The 17,998-nt window shown below is 40.1% G+C and overlaps 1 protein-coding gene across 2 annotated transcripts in view; it reads right to left on the bottom strand.

Moving 5' to 3' along the window:
* NOSTRIN (nitric oxide synthase trafficking) overlaps window positions 1–17,998 on the bottom strand; it is a 46,103-nt gene that overhangs the window by 3,038 nt on the left and 25,067 nt on the right. Inside the window, exons 8-13 of one of the 2 annotated variants that reach the window (XM_084892337.1) lie at window positions 12,662–12,787; window positions 8,767–8,865; window positions 8,545–8,670; window positions 5,076–5,184; window positions 3,458–3,543; window positions 688–813 (exon numbers count right to left, since the gene is read on the bottom strand). In XM_084892337.1, coding sequence (XP_084748463.1) covers window positions 688–813; window positions 3,458–3,543; window positions 5,076–5,184; window positions 8,545–8,670; window positions 8,767–8,865; window positions 12,662–12,787 — 672 coding nt within the window. Of the gene's footprint in view, window positions 1–687; window positions 867–3,457; window positions 3,544–5,075; window positions 5,185–8,544; window positions 8,671–8,766; window positions 8,866–12,661; window positions 12,788–17,998 lie in introns of both variants that reach the window. The other variant, XM_084892338.1, reaches the window with a different exon arrangement.

The raw sequence follows: 17,998 nt of genomic DNA, 5'->3' as shown, positions 1-17,998 counted from the left end.
CTTCTTTCCTTCCTTCCTTCCTTCCTTCCTTCCTTCCTTCCTTCCTTCCTTCCTTCCTTCCTTCCTTTCCTATTTCTTTTTCTTTTTTGGTTGAGAGCATTTTCCAGCTCTGAGTCTCTTAGAAAGAAAATTGTCCCTTTATAACAAAATGGTTATAGCACCCCCTTCTGATAGGCAATAGAAAATAGCTACAAGCAGTAGTTAATCCATGCATATTCACTGTTCACCACCAATTTCTAAAGAGGATAACACTGGGAAAATACATGTATGTAATTTTTAAAAATTATGCTTATGCATTTTCTACGTTGTGTGGTATGATAAATGGATGATACTAATGCATATTATAAACCTTATGATTCAAGTCTGTATGAATATAAAATTTCAATTTAATAAAAAGTTTACTATAAAAGCACAAAGGATAAAGTTAAGGTATGAGTAGGAAGAAGAAAGAATCCAAAGTGTTTTTAACTTCCCATGTTTAGTATACAAAGAATGTATTCAGTTGCATTTAGCTCTTGTTAATCCTCTCAAAGGAATGAAACTAAATTTATTTTAAAATTCTGCAGTTGAGATTTGGGACATGTGGCATACATAATTCATTACAGCGTTTTTGCTCTGATGCTACTTTAAGCTACTTCGCTCAGGAAGCCTAGTCAAGAAATTATAACCGATCTCTTAAATTTTTACCTTTTCTTTCCGCTTGAAGATGGAGTTACTACAAGGATGGCTGGGTTGAGGTCTTTGTTCAAGTTCTGCTAACACTGATGACAGTTTATAGGCATTTGCTTGCATCAGGTCTAGTTTCAAAATGGTCTGTGGATACATCATTTGGCCTTGTGAGTAAATTTCTAGAAAATGAGGCACAACTGCATGGGAAAAAGGATATCAGGATAACTTCCAAAATGACAAAGAGATCTAAAAAATCACACATTCAACTCATATGCAGATATACACAGAAAATGCTGAGTGAAACAATGGACCCTTTTCCTAGAGGAAAGCCTTAGTTGTTGAGTGTGTCTTATTCTGGACTCGTGTGAATAGAGTAAACCAGAAACCTTGGTAGATTATCACTCAGTATTTTGTAGCAATGAGTAGGCTTTACCCAGTTTTCTGCTGAGGAATGTGAGAGGGAATAATAAATGTTGACTGAGAAGACAGGCTTTTGGGAGTCCTTGAGGAAAGGCAATTGAGGCATCGGTGCTCAACACTGTGAATAGGTTTGAACTCATATCAGTAGAATCAAACTAAAACGATGGGAGGCGGGGCTTCTTTATTTATTATTCTGGTTGAGGTTCATTGTTTTTCTTGAAGAGGTGAGGCCCTGTATTACACAGAAAGTTCACAGTAACACTTCTCAAAACTAGAAGAAATATTTTAATTATAAAAATAAGGATTGAAGCTTAAGACACACTCTTAGGCTCTTCCTGTTCTCTACTTTAAACTAGAAACTTTAAAATGACTTCTTTGTCAGGCTGTGCCCAATCAGGGTAAATAAAAAACCAGAATCTAAGTATTAGAAAGAGCCTGCTTATCCAATCTCCTCCTCACATTACTCTCCCTTTCCCATACGTCCAGCATGGGTATTCCTAACCCTAGGGTCCCTGACAGACACCTCCAATTGATGAGAAAGGCCTCTAATTCTTAGAGCAATCCACTGCACTGAAAGCCCTTCGAGGTAGGTACCAATATCCCCATTTTACTGATGCAAAAACTAAAATTATTTCCCATACCTCCTACCATAAGACCTACTCTCCATCTGAGGGCATCACAGAGTAAGTCTCCTTCCCATATCCAAAGTCAATACCTACAACAGTTTTTTAGAGAACATGCCTTACCAACAATTTTTGCTTCAAATATGGCACTTCAAGGACCAAAAAGAACAAAACAAAACAAATAAACACCAAAAAAACAACAACAGTGAATTAGGAAGAATTTAAATGAAACAGAGTGTCCTAATGCAAAAAAACTTCCCTAGGTAACGCAAAATCTATCAATATCACTAGTTTCCCTCCAACAGGTTCAGAGACATGTAATGAAATAACAGGGGTATTTGGCAACCACTATTCGAAGGTTTGCATTTGTTCCTTCACTAGATCACAAACACTATGAATTTAGCGGTGAGATTCCCTCCCTCTCTGCATCCTCCACTGTGTGAATCAATCCAGTTGTGTTCCCAACTGATCCTATACATGTTCCTTGCTGGTGAGAAGAATGACAACATTCTGTGCAGGAACAACCAAATAAATAAATTTATAATTAACGCCATCATAAAGTGCTCTCACTTGACTTTATTTTGGCAAATGCTATTTACATTGAATTAGTTAATTGAATATTTTGTGCTATCACAGAAAATGCCCCAGTCTTTTAAAATTTTGTAAACATCGTGACCATGTGTCATTGCAAATATGTTAGACCTCTGTTTGCAAATGAATGGAATTCAGGCTTCTCACAAGGAGTGTTAGGCTTGTTTCTGCAACAGCAGCCAACTGAAGGAAGCCTGTGCTAAGAAAATTGTGCCTGTATGCATCTATTTTCACCAAAGAAATACTGAAATTGCCTGTTTGGACAGAATTTTTAGGTCCTTACTCGTAAGAGAATCAGGCTATATTCGAGGGAAGAGAAGCATGTCCAGTTTCCTGTACCCTTCCAAGCATTGCAACAGATTTTTATCTCTTCCTGAATTTTTCTCAGAAAAGATAACGCATCACCATCCTCTCACTCTGATCACAGCAGAAAACCCATATCTTGCACACATAAGTACTAGCGTCTGTTTGTTTTTATCCCTATATTAAATCACGAGTCTGTGCTAATTGCCTTTTTAATGTGGATTCCTCCAAAGTTGCCACCTTGTCCATCAATCCCTACATGTTTCTTTCCTCCTGTTATTCTCAGAGACCCTGATGTTAGTTGAGGAATGAATGGAAAAGAGCATTTTAATTAATAATTACTTTTTCAGCTTGCCTCTGCACACTGTGCTAGCGTTTTCTAAATAATATTTAATTCTCACAAAAACCCTTTGAGGTAGGTACTAATATCCCCATTTTATAGATGCAAAAACTAAAAGTTATCCCTGGTCCCCGTAAATAGCAGAGCTAGATAGATGCAAATACATGCCTTTCTGACAGTAGGACCTGTGGTTTTGGTCAAGTTTCTTAACTGGGTTACAAGTACCCATGGTTTCCAGACCCTGAAGGAATCATTCTATTTAAGAGAACTGTATTCTAGGCACTTCCCCATCCCCGCTCAGGAAAAAACTAAAACAAATGTTTCTAAGTAGTTGGATTTTTCCAGATCTCTCAAACTCCTTGCCAAGGACCTGACCCTACACGCCTCAGACTAGATTGTTCTGTCATGAGAAAGGAAAGGCAAACAGTGGCCAAATGGGCTGGAAAATGAGCGTTCTAAAAATAACTCTTTCATCATTAAATCTAGGAAACTGTGCTCTGCCAATATTTACCTCCTCCATTAAGGCTGCTGTGCTTTTCTGACTCTCTGGGTCTGAGAAGGAGTTGTTGGAGTAAGCTTTCAGCATTCGCCGGAGTCCTGAAAATGAAGTCATGTTTTCAGTCACCAATCCTTCCGTCCCAGGGGGATACAGCTGAGCCCAGAAGGGTTTCTGAAATGGCTGGAGCTGCTTCTGTAGGCAGCTGCTACTGGATTGGGTGACCTTTTCCTTCATTCAATGAAATGTGAGAAATGCTTGTTGATGCTTAAGAGTCTTGACTGATATTTTTCCTAGATGAGTTCATGAATCCTCCTTGTTGACCCATTCCTGGTGGATCCCTGACATTTACCACAGGCTTAGCCTTTCCCTTGCTATGACATTTACATGGGGAAACGTTTTTGCTCTCTTGGATTTCCTGTCAAGTACTCCATTACAATAGGTTGTCCTGGTTCATATGAAATAAGCTGTACACGTCACGGTCACAAGTGGGGGGTGGTTTTTATTATCTTCGTCCCTTTAGAGAGGTTTCACATTCTAACAGGCCTCTCTTCTAAGTACAGGATTTAACCCGAATGATCATTACACCATTTAGAGAGTTAATTTAAAAGAAAACAGAGAAGAAAGCCTAAAGCTCTGTGCACAGTTTACTATGTTTTAAACCAAACGATTTGTCCCTCATTCCAGCAATGCCAGAAACATAGAAAAATGCTACATTTTTGCCCGGCTGGCATGGCTCAGTGAACCAGGGGCTCACAGTGCAATTCCTGGTCAGGGCACAAACCTGGGTTGTGGGTTTGATCTCCAATGTGGGGCATGCAGGAGGCAACCGGTTGATGATTCTCTCTCACTCTCTTCTCTCCTTTCCCCTCTGAAATCAACAAAAATATATATATTTTTAAAATGCTACATTTCTGGCAGAAACCGGTTTGGCTCAATGGATAGAGCATCGGTCTGCAGACTGAAAGGTCCCAGGTTCGATTCTGGTAGAGGGATGTACATTGGTTGCGGGCACATCTCCAGTAGGGGGTGTGCAGGAGGCGGCTGGTCAATGTTTCTCACTCATCGATGTTTCTAGCTCTCTATCCCTCTCCCTTCCTCTCTGTGGAAAATCAATAAAATATATTTTAAAAAAAATAGCCGAAACCGGTTTGGCTCAATGGATAGAGCGTCTGCTTGGGGACTGAAAGGTCCCGGGTTCGATTCCGGTCAAGGGCATGTACCTTGGTTGCGGGCATATCCCCAGTAGGGGGTGTGCAAGAGGCAGCTGATCGATGACTCTCTCTCATCGATGTTTCTAACTCTCTATCTCTCTCCCTTCCTCTCTGAACAAAATCAATAAAAATATATTTTAAAAAAATATTTAAAAAATAAATAAATAAAAAGTAAAATGCTACATTTCTGGAAAAGGTGGTATAGAACTCATATAGCTCTCATAGGTATACCAAAGTGTCACTTTTTTTTTTATTCTCTCCTTTCTTTTTTTTAAAAAAATTCTTTATTCATATAAATTAGGTTTGACATGTGATTCTTTAAAGGAGATAATCCCTGTGTCAATCAGTAAAAGCAGGATCACCCAACTCTCAATGAAAATACTTTCCCTTATCAGGCCATTCACAGAGATATTACACACCTTCCCGGTCGCTTGAGGCTTTTTCAATATCTCTTTGCAGTCTCGACAGTTTTGATTTTATTGAAGACTTTTGTCTCTCTTTATTCATTGCATTGTTAGGATCTTCTTCCTTTAGGGCAAGAAAAAGGATATTTATTTATTTTTTTAAATATATTTTTATTGATTTTTTACAGAGAGGAAGAAAGAGGGATAGAGAGTTAGAAACATTGATGAGAGAGTCATCGATCAGCTGCCTCTTGCACACCCCCCACCAGAGATGTGCCTGCAACCAACATACATGGGAACTGTATCGGGAACAGTAAATTGATCAGTTGTTTAAGCAAACACAGTGGAAGAAAAAGTTGTCTGGGTAGGTTAGGCCAGATTTGGGGGCAGGAAGAAGTAGGGGTTTTATCTCATAGGCTAGGAGAACCATTAACAAAATTTGAACCTTCACATATATATTTCAAAGGATGAATAAAAATGGGGGTTGTTAAGGTCAGAGGGAAAGGTGGCTGTACAAATAGCAGAGGGAGAGAAACCTGTGGAGAGAGAGAGGAAACTAATGACTAAAGATGGAAGTGAAGGAGTCAGGGAGTCAGGAATTATCTGATAGGGAAGGAGGCAAACTAGAATCCCAAATGTTGGTGGAAGGTTAGCTCTAAATAGATTGTCATGAAGAAAGGGGAGCTGAGGACTTACAGCAACATGAGTAGCCTTTATAAAACGTAATGTACAGGTAAAAATATTTTATTTACATATTGTGTATTACATAATTATAATTTTTTTTTTATAGCCCGAGGTGATGCCATACCCCCAGGTGAGCTCTGACTAAACCCCAGGGTTGCCTAACTCCAACCCTGTCCTTTCTTGCTGGAGGAGCACACATTATAATCTGGCTCTCAGACCAGTCCAAGACTTTACTTGGTCTACTTGGGGACCTCTTGCTCAAAAATGTATCTCTGAGGATAGATCACTACTGGCTCAACTTGAGGATGGAGTTTAGTTTACTATTATCCTTTAGCTTTCTTAAATTCTTCCTCTCTTCCAAATATTTGTCAGAAAGAAGATTAATATTGGAGGAGGCATATAAAACTATAGATACCATTTTTGAACATGGCCTTTACAGTGACCTTATAAATATGTTCACACTGGTCATTAGCCCTCCAATATTTGTACTTGGATTGTTCCCCTGTCTTACCTCTTGCCCATATACGTTTCATAGCACTACATATAAGTCCCTCTACACTTACCGCCATGACTCTAAAGTCAGACTTTGGAGGCACTTTGCCTTAGGGTATTAAAAAAAAATCTCATTTTTCCATTTGGAGATACAGTCCATTATCTTAAATAACAGACATGTAGTCTTTAGTTCTGGTGCACTGAAGTTTCAGAGAAACCAAAAATTCCATGAGCACATCAATTAAAGATAATTATGGCTGCCTCCTTATTTTTCAACTAGAGGCCTAGTACACAAAATTCATGCACTGGTAGGGTCCCTAGCCCTGACCAGTGATCAGGGCTGATCAGGGCCTTCCGGCTGCCAGCAAGGGCCTTCCTTCCCTGGCTGCTGGCTGGGGCCTTCCTTCATTCCACACACACTCCCCCCAACCCCGAGTGGTCAGTGCACAGCATAGTGAGCGATCAAAGTCCCAGTCTCCCGGAGAGGACACTTTGCATATTAGCTTTAGATAGATAGATAGATAGATAGATAGATAGATAGATAGATAGATAGAAGCCTAGTCAAACTTTCAAGGAGAATGACCCTTATTTTATTGATAGGTTAGTCCAGTGGTTGGCAAACTGCAGCTCATGAGCCACATGCGGCTCGCTAGCCGTGGTTTGCCGCTCTGTTGACTAATGAATTTGCTGACCACTGACCTAGACTCTGGATTCCAGTAATTACAGGCTGTCGTTGTTGTTCCTTGTGATTAAGCCCCTGTCCTAGTGGTCAGCAAACTCATTAGTCAACAGCTCGTGAGCTACAGTTTGCTGACCACTGGGTTAGTCTATAGGGACATTTTTATTAGTCTTTTAATAAAGTAATAGATATATTCTATTGTATATTTTCTCATCCCAGGGATCACCTACACTATTTGGAAAAAGAGAGAGAGAGAAAAACAAAGAAAAAAAAGAAAGGGCTTTCCTATTATAATCCAATCTCCTTTTCTGCTCCCATCTCTACCTCAACTTCTGCTTTGAAAAGATATTGCTATTGTTAATTTGCTTTGCCTTTGCCAAGGTAGGGAAAAAAAATTAAATTTAGAAATAGCTGGTCACATGCTGCTATTTGGAAGGTACGGAAAGGAAAAGTTGGTTGCCTTCCCAGCTGCTGGGTTCACTGCTGTGCCCAGATTTAATTGCCTTTATTTCTTGCCTCATCTCTTGTTCCCTGAGTGTGGATCCTGGGATATTGATTTTGTCTACCCATTTAATCCTGTAGGAGGGCATGGCCAGTGGGTTGGTTCTATACAGAGAAAGATAAGCCTTCCAATACGGCCCTTGAAGTCTGAATGAAATCTAGCAGAGAGCCCAGGGAAAAGTTGTCAGGGATTCAGAAGACAAAGCACTTACTCCCAGATAGCTAAGAAACAAGATGCTTGGGCTCTGACCAGGCTCATGGATCTGTTTTTAGCAAGGATGACATAGTAGAGTCATCCAAATCCCCTCAAAATTAGCCTCTGTGATTTGGTCCAAGCTTTTCAAAGAAAAGGACCGTGAAGAATGTTGGCGCTTCCTACCTCCTAGGATTCATGCCTTTGTGTAATCCCCGCAGCTTGAGCGTAGGCCTCACTTACTGGCTTGCTTCTAACAGATAAAATATGATGAGATATCACTTCTGAGATTAGCTAATAAAAGACTATGCTTCTATCTTGGGCATTCTGGCTCTGTCTCTCTTGGATCAAAATTCTCGGGGAAGCAGGCTGACATGTGTGCTGCCCTAAGGAGAGAACCACCTGGCAAGGAAATGTTATCTCCAGCAAGCAGTCAACCAGGACCCAGTCGAGCTTTGAGATGCCTGCAGTCCTGGCTGACACCTTGATTGCAGCCTTCTGAGGGACTCAAAGGCATCCAGCTTAGCCACGCCTGGATTCCTAACCCAAGAAACTGTGGAATAATAAATGCTTACTTTAAGCCATTGAGTTTGGGGGTGATTTGTTATACAGCAAACAACCAAGAGGAGACAGTGATTATTTACAGGTCAGGAAACATGTGTGCCTGGCATTATTCTCATAGAAGACCAAGTATGAAGATTCAGTCGAAAACCCTTGTTTGACTTTCTTCCCTTCAGACATGCTTCCTTTGCCTATTTGTAAACCATACTGTTTTTAATTTATCTGAACCATGGGGAAAAAAATCAATATTTTTCCATTAAAAAAAACAAAAACCACAAGATTTTTTCTTTACAATTGTTCTCAAAAAAAAAAAAAAATTTTTTTTTTTAAAGGAATCCCTCCATACCTGACTAAGGTTTCCCACCCATACTTACAAAGTAATCGGTTAATAGGAACTCAGATTTATTTTCTGTAGATGAGACAGCAGTTTCTTCCATGAGAGCCTGGATGTCCTTTTCAACATCGATCTTGCTGATGGCCCCGTGAATGTGCGTGTGGCACTGCAGATCCAAGGGAAGCAGGAGAAGGTTATTGACGACTGTTCCCTGCCAGTTCTTACCACGCATCCCAGAGGTGGAGAAATCTTTACTACTCACTGTGGTCAGGGTTTGGCCAAACACAGAAATATGTTGGGTGTACTGATTCAAGTTATTACATAAAAGTTTAATTCTCTCCTTCTCCAGCTCCAGGATGTTCTGAGAAGAATGGAAAATGAGGTACGATCAGCCAGTTGTTATGAAAAACTGAAGTCACCCATCTGAGCAAATTGTCCTGTTTGAGCCTCTTGATGGTGTCAGTTCCAAACTGTGGTAGGGAGATTCTCGGGACAGAAATGTGATTTGGCATCTTTCCTATTTACCTTCCATTAAAATGGATTTAAATCGCATGCTTTCCCCAGGGTTTTTTAACCCAAAGGCATGGAGGTGGATGCCGTGGCTTATCAGACATTCACAAAGAAAGGGTAGAAAAAGAATGATTTAAAAAGCATTCATGAGTGCCAGAGAGAGTAAAGCCCAGTAAAACCCATTATATACAATAGATATAATATAAAATAGATATAGATATAAAACCTATGTCTCTAAAATGTAATCAGAAACTAGATATTTCTGGGTTTACAGTCTTAGAAGGCATTCTGCTAGTCTCTGCTGGGGCAAAGGGGAGGCACAAATTTTCTGCCTCAGGAAACTCTGAGGAGCAGAACCCCAAAGTCTGATCAATTCATAATTCTGGCCTAAATTAAGCCTGGGGGTCAGAGACCACTGCTTGAAGGTGGAAACATACCCTCCCCATTTTGAGTGGAATGACAAGAATTCCACTCTGGGAGTTTCATACCTTTTAGCTGGAAGGGTAAGTAAGAAAATGAGGGAGGTCACATTACCTTGTTAGGTAGCCCTTAACATTTTAGAAAAGTTAGCAATTAGATTCTTGCCACTCGCTGCTAGGTGAGTTGCTGACTGATTGTTTTGAGGGAGTTCAAAGAAGTTCAGCAGCTAGGCACTGTGGGAGAAATCTGAAACAGGTGGAGTATGCAGGGGATTCCCCCGCTTATGGGGCAGCTTGGTATGTACCTAGAGGACTTCGGCTTTGACGGAGGTGGCCGGTGTCCAAGCCAACGTGCTCCTCACCCTGTTTTTGTAAGGACAAGACTCAGGGATTCCTCCTTCATCCAGAGGTTTGATTTCTCCTGTAACTGCCACCAGCAATAGTCTTTTATGAAGAAGGTTTTGGGCAAATTGGTGGGTAAACATTACCATAGGAAGCAAGAAGGATGGACTATATCTCAAGGCCTCTGATAAGGTGGGAATGAGGAAATCAGAAAGCTTATTGGCTTCTCCCATCCTGACTCTGTGGCACATCTGCAAGGCCCACGGGCCTGATCCGGTATGCTGTTTCTTTATATTCCTGAGCAGACGGCATTTGCATTCTGTTGTTATTTCATTATAGTATACAGTCATTTAAAAATAATTTAAATTTACTTGTTTTCTAATTAGGAAAATTTTACATTACATAAAAGTTATCATTGTAACCATTTTTAAATGTGTAGTGCAGTGTCAAACACAGTACATTCATGATGTTGGACAACAATCACCCTCCTCTATCTCCAGGACATTTTTCATCTTGCGTCACTGGTACTATATATTCATTAAGCCATAACTCCTGATTCTCCCATCCTCAGCCCCTCTGGCAACCCCCATTCTAGCTTCTGTCTTCTATGAATTTGACTACTCTAGTTAGCTCATATAATAGGAATTATACAGTGTTTGCCCCTTATGTCTGGTTTATTTCATTTAGCAAAAAGTCTTATCCTATAGTATATGTCAGAATTTCCTTCCTTTTAAAGGCTGAATAATATTCCTTTGCACGTGTATGCCACATTTTGTTTATCAGCATATAGGCTCAGGCAATAACTATGAACATCTTTGTCAATCACATGCAAATTTTTATCCTGTGCCAAGTGTCCCGACGTTTGAATCAGAATGTCTGGAGCTCTGATCCCCATGGCCACCTACCTTCTCTGTGGAGTTAGAACCTGCACAACCTTTGTAAGTCAATGGGCACCATCTTTGTTTCTGGTGCTGGTCCCCTGAGTTTAGCTCCAAAATTGCAGGCACCAGCCATTTGAATGTGGCCGGGCGCTCTTGGTCTCCCACCTACAGGATTACAGGCACTGGAGAACCGCCTATCGAACATATAGTTTCTTCAAAGGGCAGAAACCATATGCTTCCTAACAAATACATAACACAAATTCTGCTCAGTGGTTTGGACCTCAAGTGGGACAACTTCAAAAAGCAAGAGACTTTACAGGACAGAAAAGGCCATAGAGAGCAGCTGTTCTAGTTTAGTGCCATGATGAGCAAAGGACAGGAAAGAAAAGAAAAGCCAGGATTAGGAACACATTGCATCACTGGTGGGCAGCTGTTTCTTTACTTTGGCAAGTGCTGAACCACTAGCATCATTTTGAGACTAGAATAACCAGTGTCTTTTGATGGAGATGATAATGTTTAACAGATTTTAATTACATCTCAGGGAAATCATTAAAATGATCTATGTTCACTCAAGAAAAGAAGCTGAGATTAATTCCACTGTGCAAAGGGAAAGTCCATATCTCACACAATGAATTATTGCTTTCCACTATATATATGTGTTGCGTGTGTGTGTGTGTGTGTGTGTGTGTGTTTTAATAAAATAGGCAGTAGAAAAGCAAGATACTTGAGAAGGACCTAAAACTGTCCTCTAGTACAATGTAGCACATACGAAGAAAGTGTTGTCAGAATTACCAAGAAACAGCAAATTTAGAACCTGTCTGAGGCCAAGACATCATAATAAGTCACACTCTTTTAAAAAAATATATTCTTATTGAACTTGGGGCGGGGGGTGGGGGTGAAGTTGGAGGAGGGAAAGTTAGAAACATCCATCGGCTGCCTCCTGCTCACCCCATACTGGGGATTGAGCCCAAAAGCCAAACATGTGCCCTCACAGGGAATCGAACAGGTGACCTCGTGGTGAATGGGTTGACAATCAACCCAGCCACAGTGGCCAAGCTAATTCACACTCTTTATTCATCTTTTCAGTTTCTACTGCTGTTCTGATCTTGTAGTTTACAGTACCTGAGGAGCTTGCATTCATCAAACTGATGAAAGAAATATGCTCTTTATAGAGCAAGAACTCTCAAACTTTAGTTTGCCTAGCAATCACCTAGATCCTGTCCTAAAGTCACTCAGAATTCTGTGATCCACCTTGTCTAGGGGGGTGCTCAGGAGTATGAATTATAACAAGCACCCTAGGTATATTGTTCTAATTTATCCTATCATAACTTTAAAATTTTTACTAGATGCACTATAACTGAGAAATAAATTTTTAAAAAAGAAAAAATAAATAAAATAAATAAAATTTTTGCCAAATGGGTGAACATCATTTCATATGGTAACTAGTAATTTGATTTTCCCTTCTATGATTTGCATGTTCATACCTTTTGAATTTTATTGGATGACTAAATTCTTCCTTTGTATGTTCTCTTTGCTGTTAAATCGCACACATCCCCATAAAGTATCGAGATGGTACTTTATTCATTGCTATAAATATCCAATGTCCAACACAATGTCTGACATACAAAGAAATTCTCTAAGTGTATGAGTACTGTTTGAATCAGCTTCCAGGCCTAAAACTCATTTTTGAATACCTAATCATTAAGCTTGCATTTACATTTTTCTTTGGCAGCATTTCTCAAAATCGGCTGAGCATTATTGTGTCCATTGAGAACGTAGGACCAGAATCCTGGCCAATGATACTCAATAAATATTCATTGTTTTTTTTTTATCCATGGGGGAATTACAACAATGAGAAGTAACGTCGTTTGTGTAAAGTCACAATGGGAGTGAGGGCCACAGCTAAGGGCAGCGATCATCAAGTCATGTAGTGCAGATCTGATCTCCATTTTCAAGGCCACACAAAGCTCCATGGAAGAAGAAAAAGAGTGAATGCATAACTTACTTGGTAGCAGTTTTCTAGTGTGTTTTCCCATTTCAGTCTGGTAGAACAGCCGGCCATGTTTTTTTGGTAATAATTTTCATCTTCTTTTGTCAATTTCTCAGTTGATTTTTTCAATTTATTGAGGAGCTAAAGTAAAACATCAGAGTCACATATTCATGAACACATTTAGAAAAGCCCATTGTAATTCCACTTAATGTCATTCATCCCAATGATATGTTTCTCATCTCCCAGCTAAATTCATAAAAAGTAGCTATAGCCAACAAAATCAAAGATCTTTTAGAAAAAAAAAAATAGATGTCAGAGCTGAATGGGAACCAAAATACCTCTCAGTGCAGTTCTTTCAATTTTTCATATGAGGGAATCAAGGTGCTTAAATATGATGTGATGTGCCCTCATTCATCAAATCAAGGAGGAGGCCAAATGACAGATTAGGAGAAGCAAGTATAGATCAGGAACTTCCTACTCAAGACTGTAATCTATGAACAATTTCTGTGGTCTCATTTGGTAAATCCTTTCAATCCTGGCATTTCTGACCAGGACAGGTAGAGAAATGTACGGTCATATAACTTTTAGAACTAGGATGAGGCCTGGCTATCATCCAGTAAGGTCCAATAACCTTACTTTACTTTCACTCTATAAACTCTGTAGTATAACTTCAAAATCAAATTTCAGGATTAGAGTCCTGCAGGTGAATTACTTAGCCTGCATGAGCCAGTTTTCTTATCTATGTGATGGGGATAGTGATACTCCTGTTTCACTGGGTTGCTTTGAAGAATTAAGCAGGTGAAGTCGGTAAGGCAGGTGGTGCACTGCCTGAGACCTGGGTTAGCCTCATAGTGAGTATTACTGTTACTAGTGAAGAGTCTGAGCGAGACACATGTCAGTGTTCACAGCAAGTTACGGACAGCTTGACAGATGCCTTCCTTGCACCCTACTCCCCAGTGATCTGCTCCTCCCCAAAGAGCCCCATCTTGCCAGTCACCGAAATGGACCATTCTGGTTGTGAAATCTTCTGGGAAATCAAACTAATACAAAACTTTCTGGACCAGAGTAGCTGGAATCGATTCTCAAAATGCTCAGACAAGTAATTTAAAGTCTCTGAGAAAGGAAAAAGTAGTACGACATGAATTATTCTCAGACTTTAATATGCCTAGGCGTGACCTCAGGGGCTTGTAAGACTGCAGATTTTCAGGGCCCCATAGTAGTCCTACCGACTCAATAGTTCTGTAGTGGGATCAGGAAATCTGAATTTTCACTACCTCCTCAGTTAATTCTGATGCAAATGGTCCTTAAACCAGAGTTTAAGGAGCACTCAGGATCCCTCTGACTCACACAGGAGTTTTAAGGACAGAGACAAAGGCTTTTAAGAATGACCCTCTTTATGTTTAAGGACATTTTGAATAATGTTTCAGTAATAAAGAACATTCATCCAATATTCTGAATATTAACACCACTCACTTTATTATTCCAATTGATATACTAGCCATTCAACTCTCCCTGGGCTCTGATATATGACTTACACAGGACACACTGGGTTTTGAATATCAAGTGTAATGGATCACATTTATGTATAGAAACATGAGCTTGTGAATTTTAATCTGATAACATTTTAGTGAAAGGGCCGAAAGTGCGTCATGGCTATACTTTGCTAAATTATGTCCTTAGATTCTTAGAATACTCAGACCTCCAGCAATGAGAACAAAGTTATTTTTGAGATGACCCCTCACATTCATTAGCCTACGCTATATAGCTATTGACTAGAAGTTTCTGCCCAGCAAATTTATAGCAAATAACCCAAAATCAATATAAAAGAAGAATGTCAACTCTTACATTCTTATTTCAAGAACTTTTAAAAACATTTTTTCATTTAAGGAATTTTTCAGAAAACCTTCCTAAAATTTGTCAAAGATTGTATACTTTTTTTCTTTCTTCTTTTCTTTCTCCTGGAACAAATATTTCATGCACTCATCAAACACTTACTGGATACCAAAGTGTGTCAGGTACTAGGCTCTGGAAATTGAAAATGGAACTAGACAGGCTCCTTCTTAATCGAGGATCCACATTACTACCCCATGGGATAGAACCCAGGATGATATAAGTATTTAGGTATAGTAAAAGAGATGCACCTAAACTAGCTTTGGAATTACAATGACATATAAACTGAGACTTGGCACATAGTGGGTGCCCACAGAAATAGTCCTTGTGTGAGTAAATCTAAATAAAATAGGAATTTTATTATATAGGTGATCTATATATAGGTGAGCATGACATGATACCCCCCAAATTTTTCTTGTGTGTGTGAGATTAAAGCACCCAGTTTGAGAGGGAGAATAGCAAAAGATGATGCTGAAAGCCAGGCAAAGGTCAGGGAAGCTCTTAAGAAGCACATAAAGGAGTTTTTACTTTATTCTGAGGTCACTGGAAAGACTTTGAAGGCTTTTAAAAGAAGAATAATATGCTCATATTTGAGTTTCAGAAAAGTCACCTTAAAAAATATGCTCATATTTGAGTTTCAGAAAAGTCAGCTTGACTTGTATATGGGAAATAGATAGAAGGAGGCAACACAGACAGTCAAGAGACCATCTTGTCAGTTACAGTAATCTAAGAAATGATCATGACAGCCTGGGAGATTGTAGTGGCAGTGGGACAAATACAAATACAAATAGATAAATTTAAAAAGTATTTGGTTTAGGAGTTAGAATTGGGAGGCTATAGAGAATGATGATACTCAAAGATATAGAAAACACAAGAATAAATAATATTTTTGTCAGAGGGAAGTGATGGTTTCAATTTTGGATGTTGGCTTTGACATACCAGAATGCAGATTAGAGACTGGTTTGGGCTGAAGGTATAAGTGTGGGCACTGTCAGCATATTCTAGTTGAAGCCATGAGAGTGTATTTAATGAATACCTGTTACTTCTTGAGTACCTAATATTGAGAATACTGAGTTAGACACCAGAGATACCATGCAGAATAAGACAGAAAATGAGGCCCCGAGAGAAACCATGAGGAGCAGCAATACACAAAAGCCAGGCAGAAGAAGAGAAGTCGATAAAGAAGGCTAAGAAAACATTGACAGATAAGAAAACCCAAAGCGTGAGAGATTGCTGAAGTTAAAAGAAGATACTGTTTCTGGATTGGGGAAGTCATCAACAATGCTTAATGCTTCCAAGTTAGATAAGGTAAGAACTGGGAATACCCATTGGCTTTAGCAACAAGGATGACATTGTTTTCGGCTAAAACACTCTCAGTAGAATGGTGAGGAAAGCTGACTGGGGTGGTTTGAGGAATGAATAAGAGATAAGGAAGTGAAGTCACAGCACAGACAACTCTTTCAATAAATCCTATTGTAAGGAGGAGAGATAATAATATCTGGAGAGGAACAAGAATAAGGTCATGGAAAGATGTCACCCTGACTCTCCCAAGATGGGGGGAGGGGAGGAAAGATGAGAAGGCTGATGGGAAGGAATTATTGGAGAGGAGCATGTCCAAGATATAGGGGAGAAGGGAATAACCAGGAGACGTGTCTCTGAGAGAGGGGATGGGATAAGAAACGGAGCATGTGGAGAATCGGCCTGTCTCATTGCACATACGATTTCAGCAGGCAGGTGGCTTTGCTGATTTTTACTTACTCCGAGAGGTAGGAGGCAAGATAGTCTGCTGAGAATGGGTGGTGAGGAAGGAGGTGCAAGGAGAATGGAGATTTAGATCTGGTGAGAACAAGGACTGCTGAGCAGGGAAACAGGAAGAATTGCTGAGTGGCATAGAAGCAGCTCAGCTCAGGCTGGCGATCACAGGCACTTCTGCATGAGATGAGAAAATGAATGCTGCCTTACCTGTTTAGCTTCAGTACTAAAAAAAAAAGAAAAAAGCTAACAGATAAAGCAATGAAGATGGTGGGGGTCTGTGAGGTAATGACAGCCAAAGTTTAGGATCACAGGACCAGCTGAAAAAGGGCAAGAAAGGACTATAGTTTTCAGTCTTCCTAGGAAAGCTTCTAATGAGGGAAGGAAGAGAAAATTCACCACTTAGCTGCCCATGCTTTTTATTGTTTTACTAGAGGCCCAGTGCACAAATTCATATACTAGTAGGTTCCCTCGGCCTGGCCTGTGGAATCAGGCCGAAACCAGCTCTCTGACAGCCCCTGAGGAATCCCAGATTGCAAGAGGGAGCAGGCCAGGCAGAGGGACCCAATCAGTGCACAATCGAGGCCAGGGAAGAATGCAGGAGGCTGGCCAGCCAGAGAGGGACTGTAGGAGGGCTCTAGGGTGTGTCCAGCTCATCTTGCTCAGTCCCATTCAGCCAGACCCCAGCAGCAAGCTAACCAACCAGTCAGAGCATCTGTCCCCTGGTGGCAGTACACATCATAGTGACTGATCAACTGGTCAACTGCCCCCTGGTGGTCAGTCACAGCCAATGGTTGAGCATATCATTAGCATATTATGCTTTAATTGGTTGAGCAGATGACCAGACACTTAGCATATTAGTCTTTTATTATATAGGACTAGAGGCCCAGTGCACGGAACTCATGCAAGGGTCTTGGCCCTGGCACCCACCCACCCTGGGGGCCTCTGCTGCCTCTGCCTCTGCCCCCACCCGCTGTGGCTTTCTCCTGAAGAAAGAATGTCTGGTCTAATTAGCATATTACACTTTTACTATTATAGATTAGCTTGACATCAACAAAGAACAGCTTCTAGCCTGGCTGCAGTAGCTCAGTGATTGAGCATTGATCTATGAATCAGTGGGTCAGAGTTCGATTCCCAGTCAGGATACATGCCTAGGTTGCAGGCTTGATTCCTCCAGCATACAGGAGGCAGCCAATCAATGATTCTCTCTCCTCATTGATGTTTCCATCTCTCTCGCCCTCTCCCTCCCTCTCTGAAATCAATACAATTCTATTTTTTTTTTTTTTTAAAGAATAGCTTCTATTGTGGGCTTCAAATGCCCACAGATCCTAGTGCTTAGCATTTAAACATACTGTGGTTTCCCTTCCTTGGAATCTGTATCATTATTCAATACTTTTGATTATTTCAAACTGTGAAGATTGATGTGTGAAGAAATAACCTTGTAAAATCTTGCTTATAATGAATTTAAGTTATTCAACTAATAGTTTCTTCAGATAAAATAATACCAAAACTTGCAATGACCATTTTCTTTTAAGGATGTTTTGGGTTATGGTGGTGCTGCCTGCATTGACTTAGGGGGACTCCATCTTTTGGAGAAGATACTGACGATTTCAAAGCTTTCCAATCTCAGTACATACCACAGAATTGTGTGTAGGATGATCTATTTTGGGGTTGTGTTCATTTTTGCCTAAAGCTTACTCTTACTTAATA

Source organism: Pipistrellus hanaki (genome assembly GCF_964339955.1).
Source record: "Pipistrellus hanaki genome assembly, chromosome: 8".
Lineage (NCBI taxonomy): Eukaryota > Metazoa > Chordata > Mammalia > Chiroptera > Vespertilionidae > Pipistrellus > Pipistrellus hanaki.
This window is presented reverse-complemented; position numbering and strand designations above follow the sequence as displayed.